Source organism: Mastacembelus armatus, chromosome 3, assembly GCF_900324485.2.
Source record: "Mastacembelus armatus chromosome 3, fMasArm1.2, whole genome shotgun sequence".
NCBI classification, from domain to species: Eukaryota; Metazoa; Chordata; class Actinopteri; order Synbranchiformes; family Mastacembelidae; genus Mastacembelus; species Mastacembelus armatus.
In genome coordinates, this window is record NC_046635.1 from 25,517,558 (window position 1) to 25,531,849 (window position 14,292).

Here is a 14,292-nt window from a genome sequence, read left to right on the forward strand (position 1 = left end):
TGACAAAACAGTAATTAGTTACACAAATAAGTACACATACACTATCAATACACATTCTAATTTCATGGCAACTAAACAACTAAAATAGGTTTGTACTTATTCTTACAGATCAGCTCTCATTATAGTAGCCATTTTTAAAATCACTCATGGAAAAAAGTAATGGAAAACAAACAGGACATTCCAATAACTGAAATCATCTTAGTTTTTTCACATTGCCAGCCCTTAGCAGGGCTTTAATGGCTTTTTTAGCACATCTGGTAAACATGTAGGCAGGTTGACTGTAATAGTTAAATTAAATATTTGTTTTCTGTGAATGTTTAAATACTGATGCAAAGAGGTTAAAATTCCAGAAAGGGATATTACACCTACGAACACTGTAATGACAGCTTCTTTTAATCTTAAAGTAAGGTTGAAAATTAGACAGCATTTATTTACCAATGTCATATTAACAACAGCTGACAAAACGTTTTAACCATGGTCATTTTTATGTTTGACTGCAGGTTTGATCCGTCTGCGATCCAGCCCTCCTCCTCGCCTCCAGGGTGTTGAATATGTCCTCAACATTACAGCTACGGATGACAATGCCTCAGGCGGACCTCAGGCATTATCATCCACGGCCCAGGTCATAGTGGGAGTGGATGACGTGAATAACAACAAACCAGTCTTTGAAAAAGTAAGACGAGCAATCACACACTCACATCATTAATCCTTGTTTAGATGAATCATCTTGGTTCGAGGGGGTCCTCAATTAACACAAAATATACAGCAGTAATTGACAGTAGTACAAAAACAAAAAACAAGGATACTGGACAGCACATTTATTCACACTAGCACACAAAGCTCTCAAGAAACTATCTTAGCCCTAATTTCCCACCGTTAGAACAGGTACATTGTTGCATATTTTTACATATTTGAATTACAAAAAAAAATAATCATAGTCATATTAAAAACAGCTACAAATGTTTTGTAGGGGTCGCAGAAGAGCACTTCTAAACATATGGAGAGAGGTTAAGGAGCGGATGGCGGAAGGAAGATTATTCCAGTCCGATGGTGCTTTATGTTTAAATGCATGTTTAACTGTTTCTTTCATAACTCTAGAAACAACAAAGGAAGTGTGGTCTAAGTGATGCAGGATGTAGGATATAATAAAATATTGTTTTAAGTATCCGGGGTAATTAGGTAAATACATTTGAAGATAAACTGTGACCAGTGGAGGTGCCTTCTTGATGATGGTGTCAGCCCGGACAGTTGTTCGTACATAAAACAGTGATGTGTTCTATAGGGACAACAGAGGATAAATACTGGATTTAGGTCTATGCTTTATTTGGGCCACTCAAGTCACAAACGTATATCTAAGCCACTCTGCTACTCTGGAGCCACTTTATATCTTTGTGACGTTTCTACTTCTCTTTTTCTGCCACTGTCTGCCTCTGTCTATCTGATGTAACCCTCCTCCATTACTCATCTGTCTCCCTCTCTTTCTATCTCCTCTATTTATTAGGCTCCATCTCTCCTCTCTGGAGAAGCGATTAGCTGTCTTGATCCTCGTCTCTGCTCTCGTTTCTCTTCAACATCATCACAGCCTTTTAATTAAAGCTCTGAGAGATGTGGGAGAAATCACAACAGAACCGCTCCAGAAGCGCTATGTCTCCACCTGTTTTTTTTTTCTAGCTATGTCTCAATTTTAAATGAGGTGACTTTCCAAACCCCCTGAGGTATCGCAAGCCAAGATTAGGACCGGGGGCTTGCTGAGTAAACCTTGCTTGCTGCCCCATGGGGGATAGTGTGTGCAAAGTATTTCCCTTTTGGCTTTACCCCTTAGCAGGAAGAAACAAAGGGACGGGTGACAAGATAAGAGACAGGAGGGAAGATAGGGATTCCTGGGCCACAGTGTTTCATGTGCTCTCTATACTCAGTTGTCTCTCCCAGGAATCTCCTTCTCCATCAAAATCCAAATTTATGTGTTGTTATTTTCTCTCTGCTCCACCACCCATATAACTGAGGAGATACAGGATATAAAAAATGAAGCAAATAGAAATATATTAACGGTATTAAAGATAGCGATATCTTTATATTAAAGGTAAACATACCAAAAAAATGACAAAAGAAATAAAGGAAGTTCTGTGACAGAAGCATAGAAAAAAGTGGCTGACTGTTGGTTTCTCAGTTAGTAAAGACATCCAAGATTAGTTGGTGTTTCCTCTGTCATGGGCAGCCAGCAGCAGGACACTGAAGCAGAAAGGCTCTTTTATCTTGGTTTGATGCCCATTCTTAGACCACACTGTAGCCTCTCCAAAACTAAGTGCTGGATCAGTGGACTGAGACAGAAGAAACAAAAGACACACATAGAGGTAGGTTTCATAGGGCCAAGATCACTCAAATATAGCCACAACCTGCATCTCCCAGCAGTGTGAATTTAACACAGGCAAAAGTTACATTTATGTATTAAATGTAACTGTTCATTAAATCTCATATCAGATTTGTTCACATAGGTTTCACATTGCGTTCACATGTTTTTGACCTGACAAGACCTCCCTCCCCACTTTCCATATGTCAAATCACTCCTTTTGACATAAAAACCTTAATAAGTGGATACAGTTTCTTCATCGATGCTATTACAAAATTATGTGTTCAGACAATATCCTCTTCACTACTATTTAGTTTATAGCACCACAACAGTCTTTGGCTTCATGTCACTGAAAAGAATCCCAGTGACATCAATGCTTTGGGGTTCCAGAATTTAAATTCAGGGAAAAGAAACCATTATTATTGGATTAATACTCTTAGTGAGATAGTATCCTAACCTGAGGTATGAAAAAGATTAGACTGGTTAACCCACAAGGGATTCTACTCCAAATTCCTTCAGTCCTTTCCCTCTGAAGATGAACCCAGCCATTTTGAAAAAGATGCTCACTTCAGCTGCTTCTCCATAAAATCTCATTCAATTGGTCTTTACATAAACATTGTGAATAAAATTTGAGGGGGGGGGGGGAGACTTAGATTATCAGATATCTTCAGATTTTCCTTTAAACTCCACTATTTCTTTCACATGACAGTCTGGGTCACTGGGTCTTATGTTCCATCATGAGCCAAACCCTCAAATACCTACCATGGCATTACAAATGTAGGTGCTTACTGTTACCCAAACTGTGTGTGTCCTATTTTTATGTTTAGATTTATATTTGCCTTTGGTATATAATGTCTGATGTATAAATCTCCTGCATGGTGTTTCACAGTGAATGAGCATTTGTAAAATATTACTCTCCCTTTGACCCTTCTGATTAATTGCATGGGTGAAAGCCTGCATGCAAACTTGCTTATCTCACCAGGCTCCGTCGCTCATTTGTTGAAGGCAAAAAGCAAAATGTAAAATACTGGAGGGAAAGGATATAAAAGCCTCTGATGACTCCAGATAGAATGGTTAAAACGATGGCAAAAGGTAAAGCATTGCTGCATGAGAGCAGACTGGAGGACAGAAGAAAAGAAACGGGAAGAATAAGAATAGGCAGGAAGTGAGAGAATATGAGAAGATTAAATAAGTTCCCCTGTCATTAATTACATGTCAAAGGCAGGCACCAGCCAGCACTACTGAGGGAAACCTTCCCTTTTGTGTCTGTGGCACATCAGCATCAATGCTCCAGTGAGACAGAAAAAAGTGAGAGATGATGGAAAGAGTAAGAGAGAGAGAAGAATAGGACCAGAAAGCATAGAGAATGAGTGAAAGTGAGGCAGTGTTCAAATGAGGATAATAAAGCTCTTTTTGTGTTTGACAAGTTCAGTGATAGACAATTTGAGAAACCAAACACAGAGAGCTGCCTTACATCATCCCAAGAATTTAAAGTGCTGAACAAATCTTTGTCATGCCTCCAAGAATTCATGTGTTGTCAAATGAAGAATAGGGTTAATATTTTACGATTAAATTTGAAAGCTTGGACTTCCTGAGACAGTATCAGTCTTCTTTTGGGACCATCATTAACAAATCATTAATCATAAAATGTGGTTTCTTCTTATGCTTGGTGTTCATTTTTAATTAGATCATGTGGTGCATTTTTGTTACTGAGCACCTCTCCTCCTAACGGCATCTTTTAAGGTGGAAACAACACAATTCCATTCAGAGAATCTGTTTTTCAGCATATCCTCTTACCATTTTAGCACATCCAAGTGTTTGCTTTATTTAAGTGGTGACTTAAGGTTATAAGTGCATGGAGGGGCACAGAAGGAAAACCTGTCACATATAGCGTTTTTGCATTTTGGTGGATTCTAGGCAAGGAAGCATTGTTCTTAAACTTTCAGTTGTAATAGTATGACAGTCTTCTCCACCTCACCGGTGTAATGCTGCTCAGCAGACTAATTTGAAAATGGAGGCTTGTGTATCTTAAGCTGAGATAAATTTGTTTTTTTTTAACAATGCATATGCATAAACCACAGCTGCTTCTGATGTCATTGTTTACATACTTGCTTAGCTGCTGTGTATATGGAAGATTAAAAGTATATCCACCAGGAGGGAGATTAGAACCTAATCCTCACTGGCAGAAAACAGAATAGCTTTCTTGTGAACTTCTGCTTTTTTACAATGTAAACAAAAAACTAACACTTGACAATACCTGAGGATGTTGCAGATAATAGAAGAGAGATGCTGTAGATGGTGTGTCAGTTTGGACAAGTGCTGTGAGATTGCTTTCCGCCATTGTTGCCTTGATCCAATGCTGTCTCTGAGTCATGTGCTGAATGGCATCTCACAGACATGTTGCCTTGGTTTCCTAGGATTACACGCAATACACCGTTGGAGTCAGGTATTCTTGATGTTCATGCAAACCTATGGTTAAAAGCAAATCTATCAGTGGCTTTAGCCATTTGTTGAACCATGGAGAATTTCCAGGATTGCAGTGTGATGGAATTTGACTCTGGCACATGGAATGCAGTGCAAACTTCATTTTTAATGGCACGTCACTCTTTACATTTATTTTCTTTGTTTGCTCATATATTCTGCATATATGCAGTACAAAAAACCTTTGTTTGTCACAGAATTCTCAAAATATTACCATTACCTTCTGTAAATCTGATGTGTGGGCAGTTATATTTGTATATTTAGCAATCCAAAAATCCTAGTAAAATAGCTGGCATTCAACAGCGTGTGTAAAATAACTCTAATGTATTCATTTGGCTGATAGGATTCATTCTAAAAAATGGTTTTACTATGCTGACAGAAATACCTAATTGATATTATACATTATACTGCTCAGTTTGCTTTTTTTGAATACAACTGCAGCTATTTTCTAGTACATTGCTCAAGGTTGTCTGTGAAGTGTTTTCCCCAGTTCCAATAAAAAGGGCATGTTTTGAACAGCACTAAATACACTGGGTGCTAAAAGATCAACAGCTTTCATGTTTAGCAAAGCACAGAAGCCATAGTGAGCACAACACCTAGCAGCTATTGAGCATCTTTATGCTGGGATAAGCTTCAAGATCCCTTAAACCACTGCCACCATTTACCCTAAATGGGATGAGCAAAACAGAATAAAAAGTAATGGAGAAGGTACAGGTCCCATGCTTCCCTGTTTCTTTCTCTGTGTGCTCATTATTTTCTGTGCATGTTACACTATTTGCCCCACCAGTAAATAATCTTTAATCTGTCCTTTCGAAATAAATAACGTTCCACCGCCCACGCAATCTTGCTTACTGTTTTAAAAGAATGGAGTATTGATCTAAATTTCCTCCTCCCACCTGTCCTTCCTGTCTCATTCACCTCAGTGTCAGCAGTACCGAGAGGGCACGTCCGTCCTGGAGAACCAGCCAGCGGGGACGTTCGTTCTTCAGGTTCACGCTGTGGATGCTGATGAGGGCTCCAATGGCAGGGTCACATATGGATTCATGCATAAAGACTCCACTGTGCCTGCTTTCAGTATACATCCAGACACTGGTACTGAAACACACACATACTCAAATCTCTTGCAAAAAAACACATACATACAAAAGTGTACACATGCTTGTATTCCAGTGGGAATAAAGCAGGCTTAATTTCTTTAAGAAGTTTAGAATTTAAAGCTATTTTAGATTCTTTTTAATAACATAACTTTTTACTTTAGTAGCAATAATATTTTAAGAGGAGTGGAAAATATTGTAAACATCATCATTAAATCATGTCTAAAATAAATATATATTTGAATTTGATGAAATCTGTTTCTAAAAACACTCATTTTTTTTCTGTTCTGGTCCTCATCTGCTTTTCTGGCTTTGAAGTTTAATTTCAAGACAAACAGTGGAGCCATTTTAGTGCTACATTGCAAAACGCTCTGGAGACATGAGACCAAGCGGTGTTCAATATGATTTAGCTGTCTGATCAACAATTTTATCTCTGTGTCTCTAGGAGTAATTGTGACAGCCAGGAAATTTGACCGGGAACGCCAACGGGAATATGCAGTGACAGTGACTGCCACGGATCAGGCAGCTGACCCACTGATTGGGATTTGTCAGCTCAACATCCTTATTCTGGATCAAAACGACAACAGTCCCAAGTTTGAGAACCTCCGATATGAATGTAAGCAGATATTAGAGTAAATTAAGGCTGAAGTGCAATGACTGACACGACTCGTAGCACTTCATTTTTTTTTCCCCTTTGCTGTGTTTTCTCAATTTGCAGTGCATTGAGCTTACTTTCCCATCATCCTCATGAATAATATATAAAAATTCATAACAGAACCACTGAAGCTTTATGCACACTTCTTCCCCCACAGACTTCCTTCGTGAGGATACCATGATCGGAACTAGTTTCTTGCGAGTGGCAGCTCATGACGATGACTTTGGCACCAATGCAGCAATCACATATTCTATGTCTGGTGAGCAGCCGGAGTACCTCAGGGTCAACCCCCTGACAGGCTGGGTGTATGTCAACCAGCCCATCTCTCAGGTATACACAGACTGTACACAAACAAATGTTATGTATATAGACGCTTCTACTGTGTTTTCATTATAGAAGATGCATAGCAACTTTGTGATTAATCTAACCCTTTATTTTTGATAATTAGATGTCATTTTAAGTAATCATGCTTGGAGGGTCACTACAAATAGTGCACAAACACTTCAAGGCAATTATCAAATTTCATAATTCCACTCAAGAAATCAGGAAGCTAGCAACAAATGTCAGATTTCAGCTAAAACATCAAGCTCTCCTAGTGCAGGACCAGAAAAGCAAGTACATTTGCACTGGTGACAGTGAGGGGGCAGAAGTCCAGTGGCCAGCAGTGGACAGCCAACCTGAATAACCTGTGATAATGTCTTCATTGGAGCTTTTTCTTTGGCATCAGGAGCAATAGCTTTATTGATATTTTCCTCACTTCACTGCCTCTAACCCCTTGCTTCACTACGAGCAAGAAAAACAATCTTGGTGGGAACATGAACAAGCAATAGAAGAAAATGCCATGTAGTGCACGCAAAACAAGTCTACCTCAGATGAGTGCCATGGTGATAAAATCCGAAAAAGCAAGAAGTCACCATCTTCCAGTGCCAAGAAGAATGAATGCCTGCATCCACAGCACCTTGCATCTTCTACTAAAACATGGAATCATGCCAGTATTTTGCCTCACTAGAACATATCCATGTTTGAAGTTACAAAACTTTTCCACTAATGAGGACAATTGCATAAAGTACACACATGCGTGCACATTTTTTTAAGCCTCACTTCTTTTAATTGCTAAGAACAGAGATTGATTTTTAAAACACCATGAATCTGCAAGAGATTCGCATATGTGTGTGTTTCAATACCAGTGTCTACAAAAAGTCTTGAAAATAAATCTGGCATCATGAAAAAGTGGCTCTCTGAAAAACATTTATTTCACTCATTAATTTGAAAGACCTTTTAAGGCCCAGAATGTGTAAAACCTTCATTATGTAGTTGAACCAGCAGATTATGAGCTGATAAACGAAAATTTGTGATTCATTGTTTGTTTTTGTTGTCCAACACACACCATTTAACTCATGCTGAGAGTATATGCCCTTGGTTGATTTTTTTCTGTACTTATTAAAATTGACTGTGCCCCCTGATTGCATTGGATAAATCTTATTGCTTATGTTAGGGTTACAGAACTCTGCTTTTTCACAGAGGGCTTTGCCATTCAATCAATACAATTATCTTTTTTGTTTGTTTTTACCCAAATGCAGCCTACAGTCAACTGCACAGAAGTGTGAAAATTGTATTGCCTGAAATTTGTGTAATCTACATCCAGTGTTGTTTATCGATGTGTTATACTAAATGACTTTTCTTTGCTCTGTGTGGGTTTTGTGTGACAGAGAACCTACATCACCAGGGAAATTGTGGCTACAGATGGGGGGAACAGGAGCAGTTCAGTGGAGCTAGCCGTCACCATAACCAATGTGAAGAACCAGCCTCCGCAGTGGGAGAAAGACAGCTACAGTGTGGTCATACCAGAAAACACTGTCCGAGACACACCAATTGTGGTACATTTGTGATAATCTACACATATAGGAACCAAACACACAAATACATAAAAATACAAAAAATTGTCAAAGCATGTTTAATTATGTACTGTAGCAATTTACAAGCAAGGGGACAGTGGACAGAGGCCAAAAGAGAAACAGGCCTGTGAACAAAACATTGCTCATTTGACCCCCAGGTCATCAGGTTAAATCTGGACAGGGAACGCGACAACACTGTGAGTGGCCACGCTTGCCCGTCCTCATTTTGAACATTCAGTTCCTTTGGATCAAGGCCCTGAACCCCAACTGCAAAAGTGAGCTTTGCTGTCTGTGAGACTTTCCTAAATAAATAAAAGGCTAAGGAGACACTTTTAAAATGCTTTAAAACAGGAAAGAAAATGCACTAGAGCAGAATTTAAAACACAATAAAAATACAATTTATTCTAATCAAACAAATTCTAATGAAAAACAGCACAAATTCCTGTAAGCACATTTTTTACACAATATTTTAAAGTACTTGGCAAGTAGGCTGTTGGAGAATCTGCCACATGTGGATTTATGTCTTGTCTCTTTGTGTAATCCTAGACTGACTCAATGATGTGGAGATCAGGGCTCTGTGGGGACCTCTTGTTCTGCTTGTCTCTAAAGATAGTTCTTTATCACTGGCTGTTTAGGCTTCTTGCAGGATGCATAAGAATTGAAAAATCTTAAGTCCCTTAAACTCAATACAATTGCAAGACCCAGTGTAATTTTCAAGTACTACATGGCCACGACAGCAGCACCAACAACACAGTTACAATATAATTCAATACACAGTCACAATAAAACAGCAGTGATTGTCCTCATTTTGAATCAAAGAGCAAGCACTAGCTTTCATCCACTGACTTCACTCAGAAAGGTCAGTGCTACTCAGCTCAAAATATAACTAATTTGACAATGGTGCAGGAATATTTCAGCTAGCAAGGAAATATTAAAATGGAGGAAACATGCAGTGGTAATATGAACACTAAACAGGAGAAAGTGGCAAGCTGAAGAATAACTTTATATCTATTTGAATTAAATATAAATATAATAATGTTTGACATGCTCATGCCCAGCTAAGACACAAATTGCAAATTGGAAAGGTGAAATTCAGAGATGTTGGATGGTATTTGTGTTGGTTTAGGAACCACAGCTGTAGAAAATACTTTCAAAACACCCTTCATTTCACTGACAAGCTTCATTATTTGTGCAGTTGAAATTATCCTATCAACTACATTTGATTATTCATCCATCCCATATAATGTCAATAACACGTTTTCAGCTAATCAGCAGTATTTTATAAGTGTCTCTTGAATGCAATTAAGTCCATTAATATCACTGATGAATTCTTTAAAACAAAAGATGGGGAAAAAAAGACAGCAGAGTACTTTACATGAAAATTTGTTTGTTTAGTTGTTTTGCGAGTGATGCTGATAGAGGGAGAGGTGGAGAGCATGGTCCCAACAGAACAGAGTATTAATCGAGATGGCAGTTCACTGTTGATTTGACTGTTATGTGAAGATGCAATGGCTCTCAGTGGGTTGTAATAGTTCTACCATGGAAATTTGAGGTTTTTATGGACTAAATCAGCACATACTGTAGTCAGGCATGTTTGCTACTTCTGCATGCCTGATAGGGTGTCTCATTATTGTAGCTGCTATGGTCTGCAGGTTGAATGGACACAGCTAGGTCACCCACAGGGAAGCTGCATCACGTTGGAGATGGCATTTTTGATTTTAATTGGGGTGTATATGGCATCAGCTCTGAGTAGCCTCTCCTTAATTAGTTTAGGGAGAATGCAGAATAAAGAGATAAGTGGATTTCTGTTAGATCCCACAGGATTCAGCAGGTTGCTGTCTAGTCTAACAGTTTGAGACATATTGCCTTAATATTTTGGTGTTCATTATTATGGACTATAAAATTCTTTGTTCCATTTGGGCAGATAGTTTTTCACTTTTTTTGCAAACACTTCCATTGAAGCTCAGCAGTAGCTGTCCTTGTTTCTTTTCCTGTGCTGAGGATCACTGCTGGCATCCAGGATTTTTTCCAGTGCCCAGAATTGATAATTGGAAAGGAAACCTTTGTCAAATGCACATTAATGTCACTTTTTATGATATTTCGTTTAATCTTATGTCATGATTGGCACCACAAAATGATCATGATAGTCCAAAAATGAGACAATTACAACTACAGATCACATGGAGACAAATAGTTTCCAATGTTTAAATGTTTAAGGCCAACTCCAGCAACAGTTCAAACTATAGACCATAGGTTTTCACTGAGACCTTTACTGGCTGCAGACCACAGTCCCACAGTAGTATGCAGGTTAAAATAAGCCCTGTAATACTGAAATTTCATCTTTGATGATACCCATATATTCTTGACTGTTTTTCTAACAGACCATTAAAGCCACCTCCCCCCTTGGGGATCCCAGGGTGACTTACAACCTGGAGGATGGCATGGTCCCAGAGACCAACATGCCAGTTCGCTTCTACTTAACCCCCAACCGAGAGGATGGTTCAGCCTCCATTCTGGTGGCAGAGCCCTTAGACTACGAGACCACCAGGAACTTCATGCTGCGGGTTCGAGCTCAGAATGTGGCTGCTGTACCTCTGGCAGCCTTCACCACGGTGTATGTCAATGTCACAGGTGTGCATCTTTTGATTGTTCTTTGTTTTGTTTTACCACACCTCAAATGTAGCAGTTCTCTCAGGTTTATTGTACCCCAGTATACGTCATGTATCCTAATACCATCACCTTTGCCGTGTCATAGCTCTACCGTACCTTCAGTAAAATACACTTGTGACAGACAAAAATTAGTCAATCAGAAAAGAAAGTATTTTATGATCAGGTGATGTCCAAGTGCGACCCATTATGTAAAATAAAAGGTTTGTGGGGCTTTTTTGAATGAAACTGACTGTGGCACACTGACCAGCCCTATGGCTCTTTAATGTTACATAAACAAAAGACACATTGGATGTTTCGTTATTAATTTTTAAATGGCTGAGCTAAAGGGTAATGAAAGAATAGAATGGATTTTACTGGATTCATTTACAAGATGGGCTTAATGGACTGTGTAATACAGAAATAACAAAAAAGCACAAATTTGCACATGGTCAAGAACAGCATCAAACCCCACAGTTATTCAAAAACTGAAACTGAACCGGGCTCAAGATGCACTTTAAGGGTCTAGCAGCTCCTATATTACAAGAGCGCAAACACAGAACATGTTGCATTAATTTTCAGTAATAATAAAAATTCTTGTGTTTTGATCCACTACAGTAAAATGTTATGTTCTATGTGCTTAATGTTTATTCTTATCCTCAATATTCAACATGGACAGTTGTACCATATTAGCTGCTTAGCTACAACATCTGTCATGTTGTACAAGTGAGGTCACAGGGAGACAGAGAGGATAAAGAGCATTTGGGAAGAATAGAAGGCTCAGTTGTATTGTAGTGCTCTCAAGTCCAACAGACTTTTTCATTGGAGTAATTTAAAGCCTGGATTCCAAAGCTACACAAATACAGATTATGTGCAGAGTTCGACAGCTGTTGTGAGTGTGATGAGCCCAAGAGTGCAACATATATGCCTAAGCCCATTGCCCCAGATCCTCTGTAAGGGAGTTTTACAACAGATTTGGAGTCTAGTTGCTCTCCTAAAACTGCAATTGTCAGTTTTCACCTCTCAGTCATTCTCTATCGTGTCTATCTTATGATGCTTTTAAATATGATCATTTCAGCCTGGTGTCACTCTCTTTCAGTTAATGCCCAGCCCCTGGTAACTAGGTTTAAGTTGCCATATGTTAATGTTTGATATCCCCTGACCTTGATCCTGAAGATAATTCTGCAAACCACACTCAAACCTCAAAGTCTTGCAACATTGTGTGTGCTCACATACACCATTTCCTTAAATGTGTCTTAATCCAGTGAGAAATAATTAATTCAGACCCTTCCCTTTTCTTGCCAGTCTGTCCTTCTTCTTAGTTCCCCTTCTCCACTTTTCGCTCACCCCTCCTCTTTCTTATCTTACAATAAGAAAGCTCTTTGACTTCTCCAGAGGCAGTGCAGCTGAGAGAGGGAGGTCTGTAATGCTGTAATGGATTTAAGGCTCCATTTTTGCTTCATAGATTAAGACATTTTCTCAGAAGAAAGGGGAGGAAAAATTGGCTCATGGAGCAGCATGAGTTTTAATGTGTTGCTCTATTCAAGTCATTTCTGTAATGCCTTTGGCTGTAATCAGACATTAAAATTTGGAAGTTGCTGCCCAGACAAACTTTGGAGTTTTGTCTTACTGGCACTAGGCACTATCTGCTTTATATCTCTGTACTATTTAATTTGGTTTCTTTTCTTCTGGTTTGGTTGTTATTCAAGGCAATGGATAGATTGCAAGTTTGGTGTTCGTTATTGATGGGTCTGATGCCCTTATCCCCCTCTTGATGCCAACAGGGCTTGCAAAATAAAATCACAACAGCAAAAATGACATTATTATGTTAGTTTTCAGAGTACAGTACTTATTTTAACATGATTTCAGAGCTTGTAAAAGCTTTCTGTCAGCACATCTACAGAGTTGGATTACAGAATACAGGTTAAAAGATCAAAAATGTGTGTGGGATCCAAACCATGACTGGCTTTAAATAACAGGACTTTAAATTGAGTTCTAAAATGTTTTGGTGTAATATGCTCTCACTTGGTGTCATTCAGAAACCATGCTGGTGCATTGTGGCTAAAATACTGATATGCTAAGAGGTTTGGAAAGAATTTATTCAGTTTTATTTTCCGGTAGCATACATTTTTTTTGTTTGTAAAATAAGTAAATAATCAGGGACCAAACTGGAATAGACAAGCTTATTAGAGATTACGAGACAGAGAGCAGTAGCTCTGTTGGCAGTAGTACATTTAGATTCAATGATGACAGATGGACACAAGGCACAATATCAATTAATTCATTTAAGAAATAGGGGTAGTCTGATTTAACAGAATTGATCAGTGATCAGTTATAGTTAATCACCAGGCTGAATAAAGGCCCTAAATGTAGCTGACGTTCAAAAAAGTAATTTAAGAACATCTAACACTCAATTTATTCAAATGGTTGGGGTTTACTACCTGCCACAGGAATCTAAAAAAATTCTTTAATTTTGCTTTTCAGCAGCCTTAACATGTATAGTATGTATGACTCTGTTCTTCTTGATTAATGGAGTTTAATATAACTGAGGCTCTGTTATAAAGACAAAGTGAAGTTGTTCTGGAGACATGACTCTCTCATAATTCTTCTTCACTACACTCAATCTTTGGTAGTGATCCATGACATTGGTTTTGTAGGACATCAAGACCTTTAATATGCACATACAGTTCAAATTTTACAATAAATGCATTAATAATGTTGGTTCACATAGATACCAAACTCTACTAAAAATATAATTTTGTTCTAGTTTGGCACAGTTGAAGTTGGTAAATTAAATCTTTGGGTATGGGCGGGTGATGAATTAATAATACAGCAGACAGATCATTTGTAATGTAAGTGCTTCAAAGATGAGATGTTTTCTACTGTAAATGAATCTCTAGTCCATGGATCTTTTCAAACACAACTAGTCCACTTAGTCCACCAGCCTAAAGGAATTTAAATATACAATCAAGGACAAAATTCAGTGAAAGGGCTAATGGGAGAGGTTTTAATCATGAAAGAAGCAGCTGTGATAAGCTGCAGATTACAAAAGTGATTACAATTACACTGTTAGTGCTGTGTTGAATTGAAACATTAGTTCTAATTTATTTTGTCTGTTTTAAAGATGATGAAACATCTATAAAATGAAAGGCATGAATTTGAATTGTACTTCAG

At 38.3% G+C, this 14,292-nt stretch overlaps 1 protein-coding gene across 1 annotated transcript in view; it reads left to right on the top strand.

Moving 5' to 3' along the window:
- LOC113122715 (neural-cadherin) overlaps positions 1-14,292 on the top strand; it is a 245,826-nt gene that overhangs the window by 103,667 nt on the left and 127,867 nt on the right. Inside the window, exons 8-13 of the mRNA XM_026294237.2 lie at positions 501-673; positions 5,752-5,920; positions 6,368-6,538; positions 6,735-6,907; positions 8,287-8,454; positions 10,854-11,103. Of these exons, the coding sequence (XP_026150022.1) occupies positions 501-673; positions 5,752-5,920; positions 6,368-6,538; positions 6,735-6,907; positions 8,287-8,454; positions 10,854-11,103 (1,104 nt within the window). The remainder of the gene's footprint in view (positions 1-500; positions 674-5,751; positions 5,921-6,367; positions 6,539-6,734; positions 6,908-8,286; positions 8,455-10,853; positions 11,104-14,292) is intronic.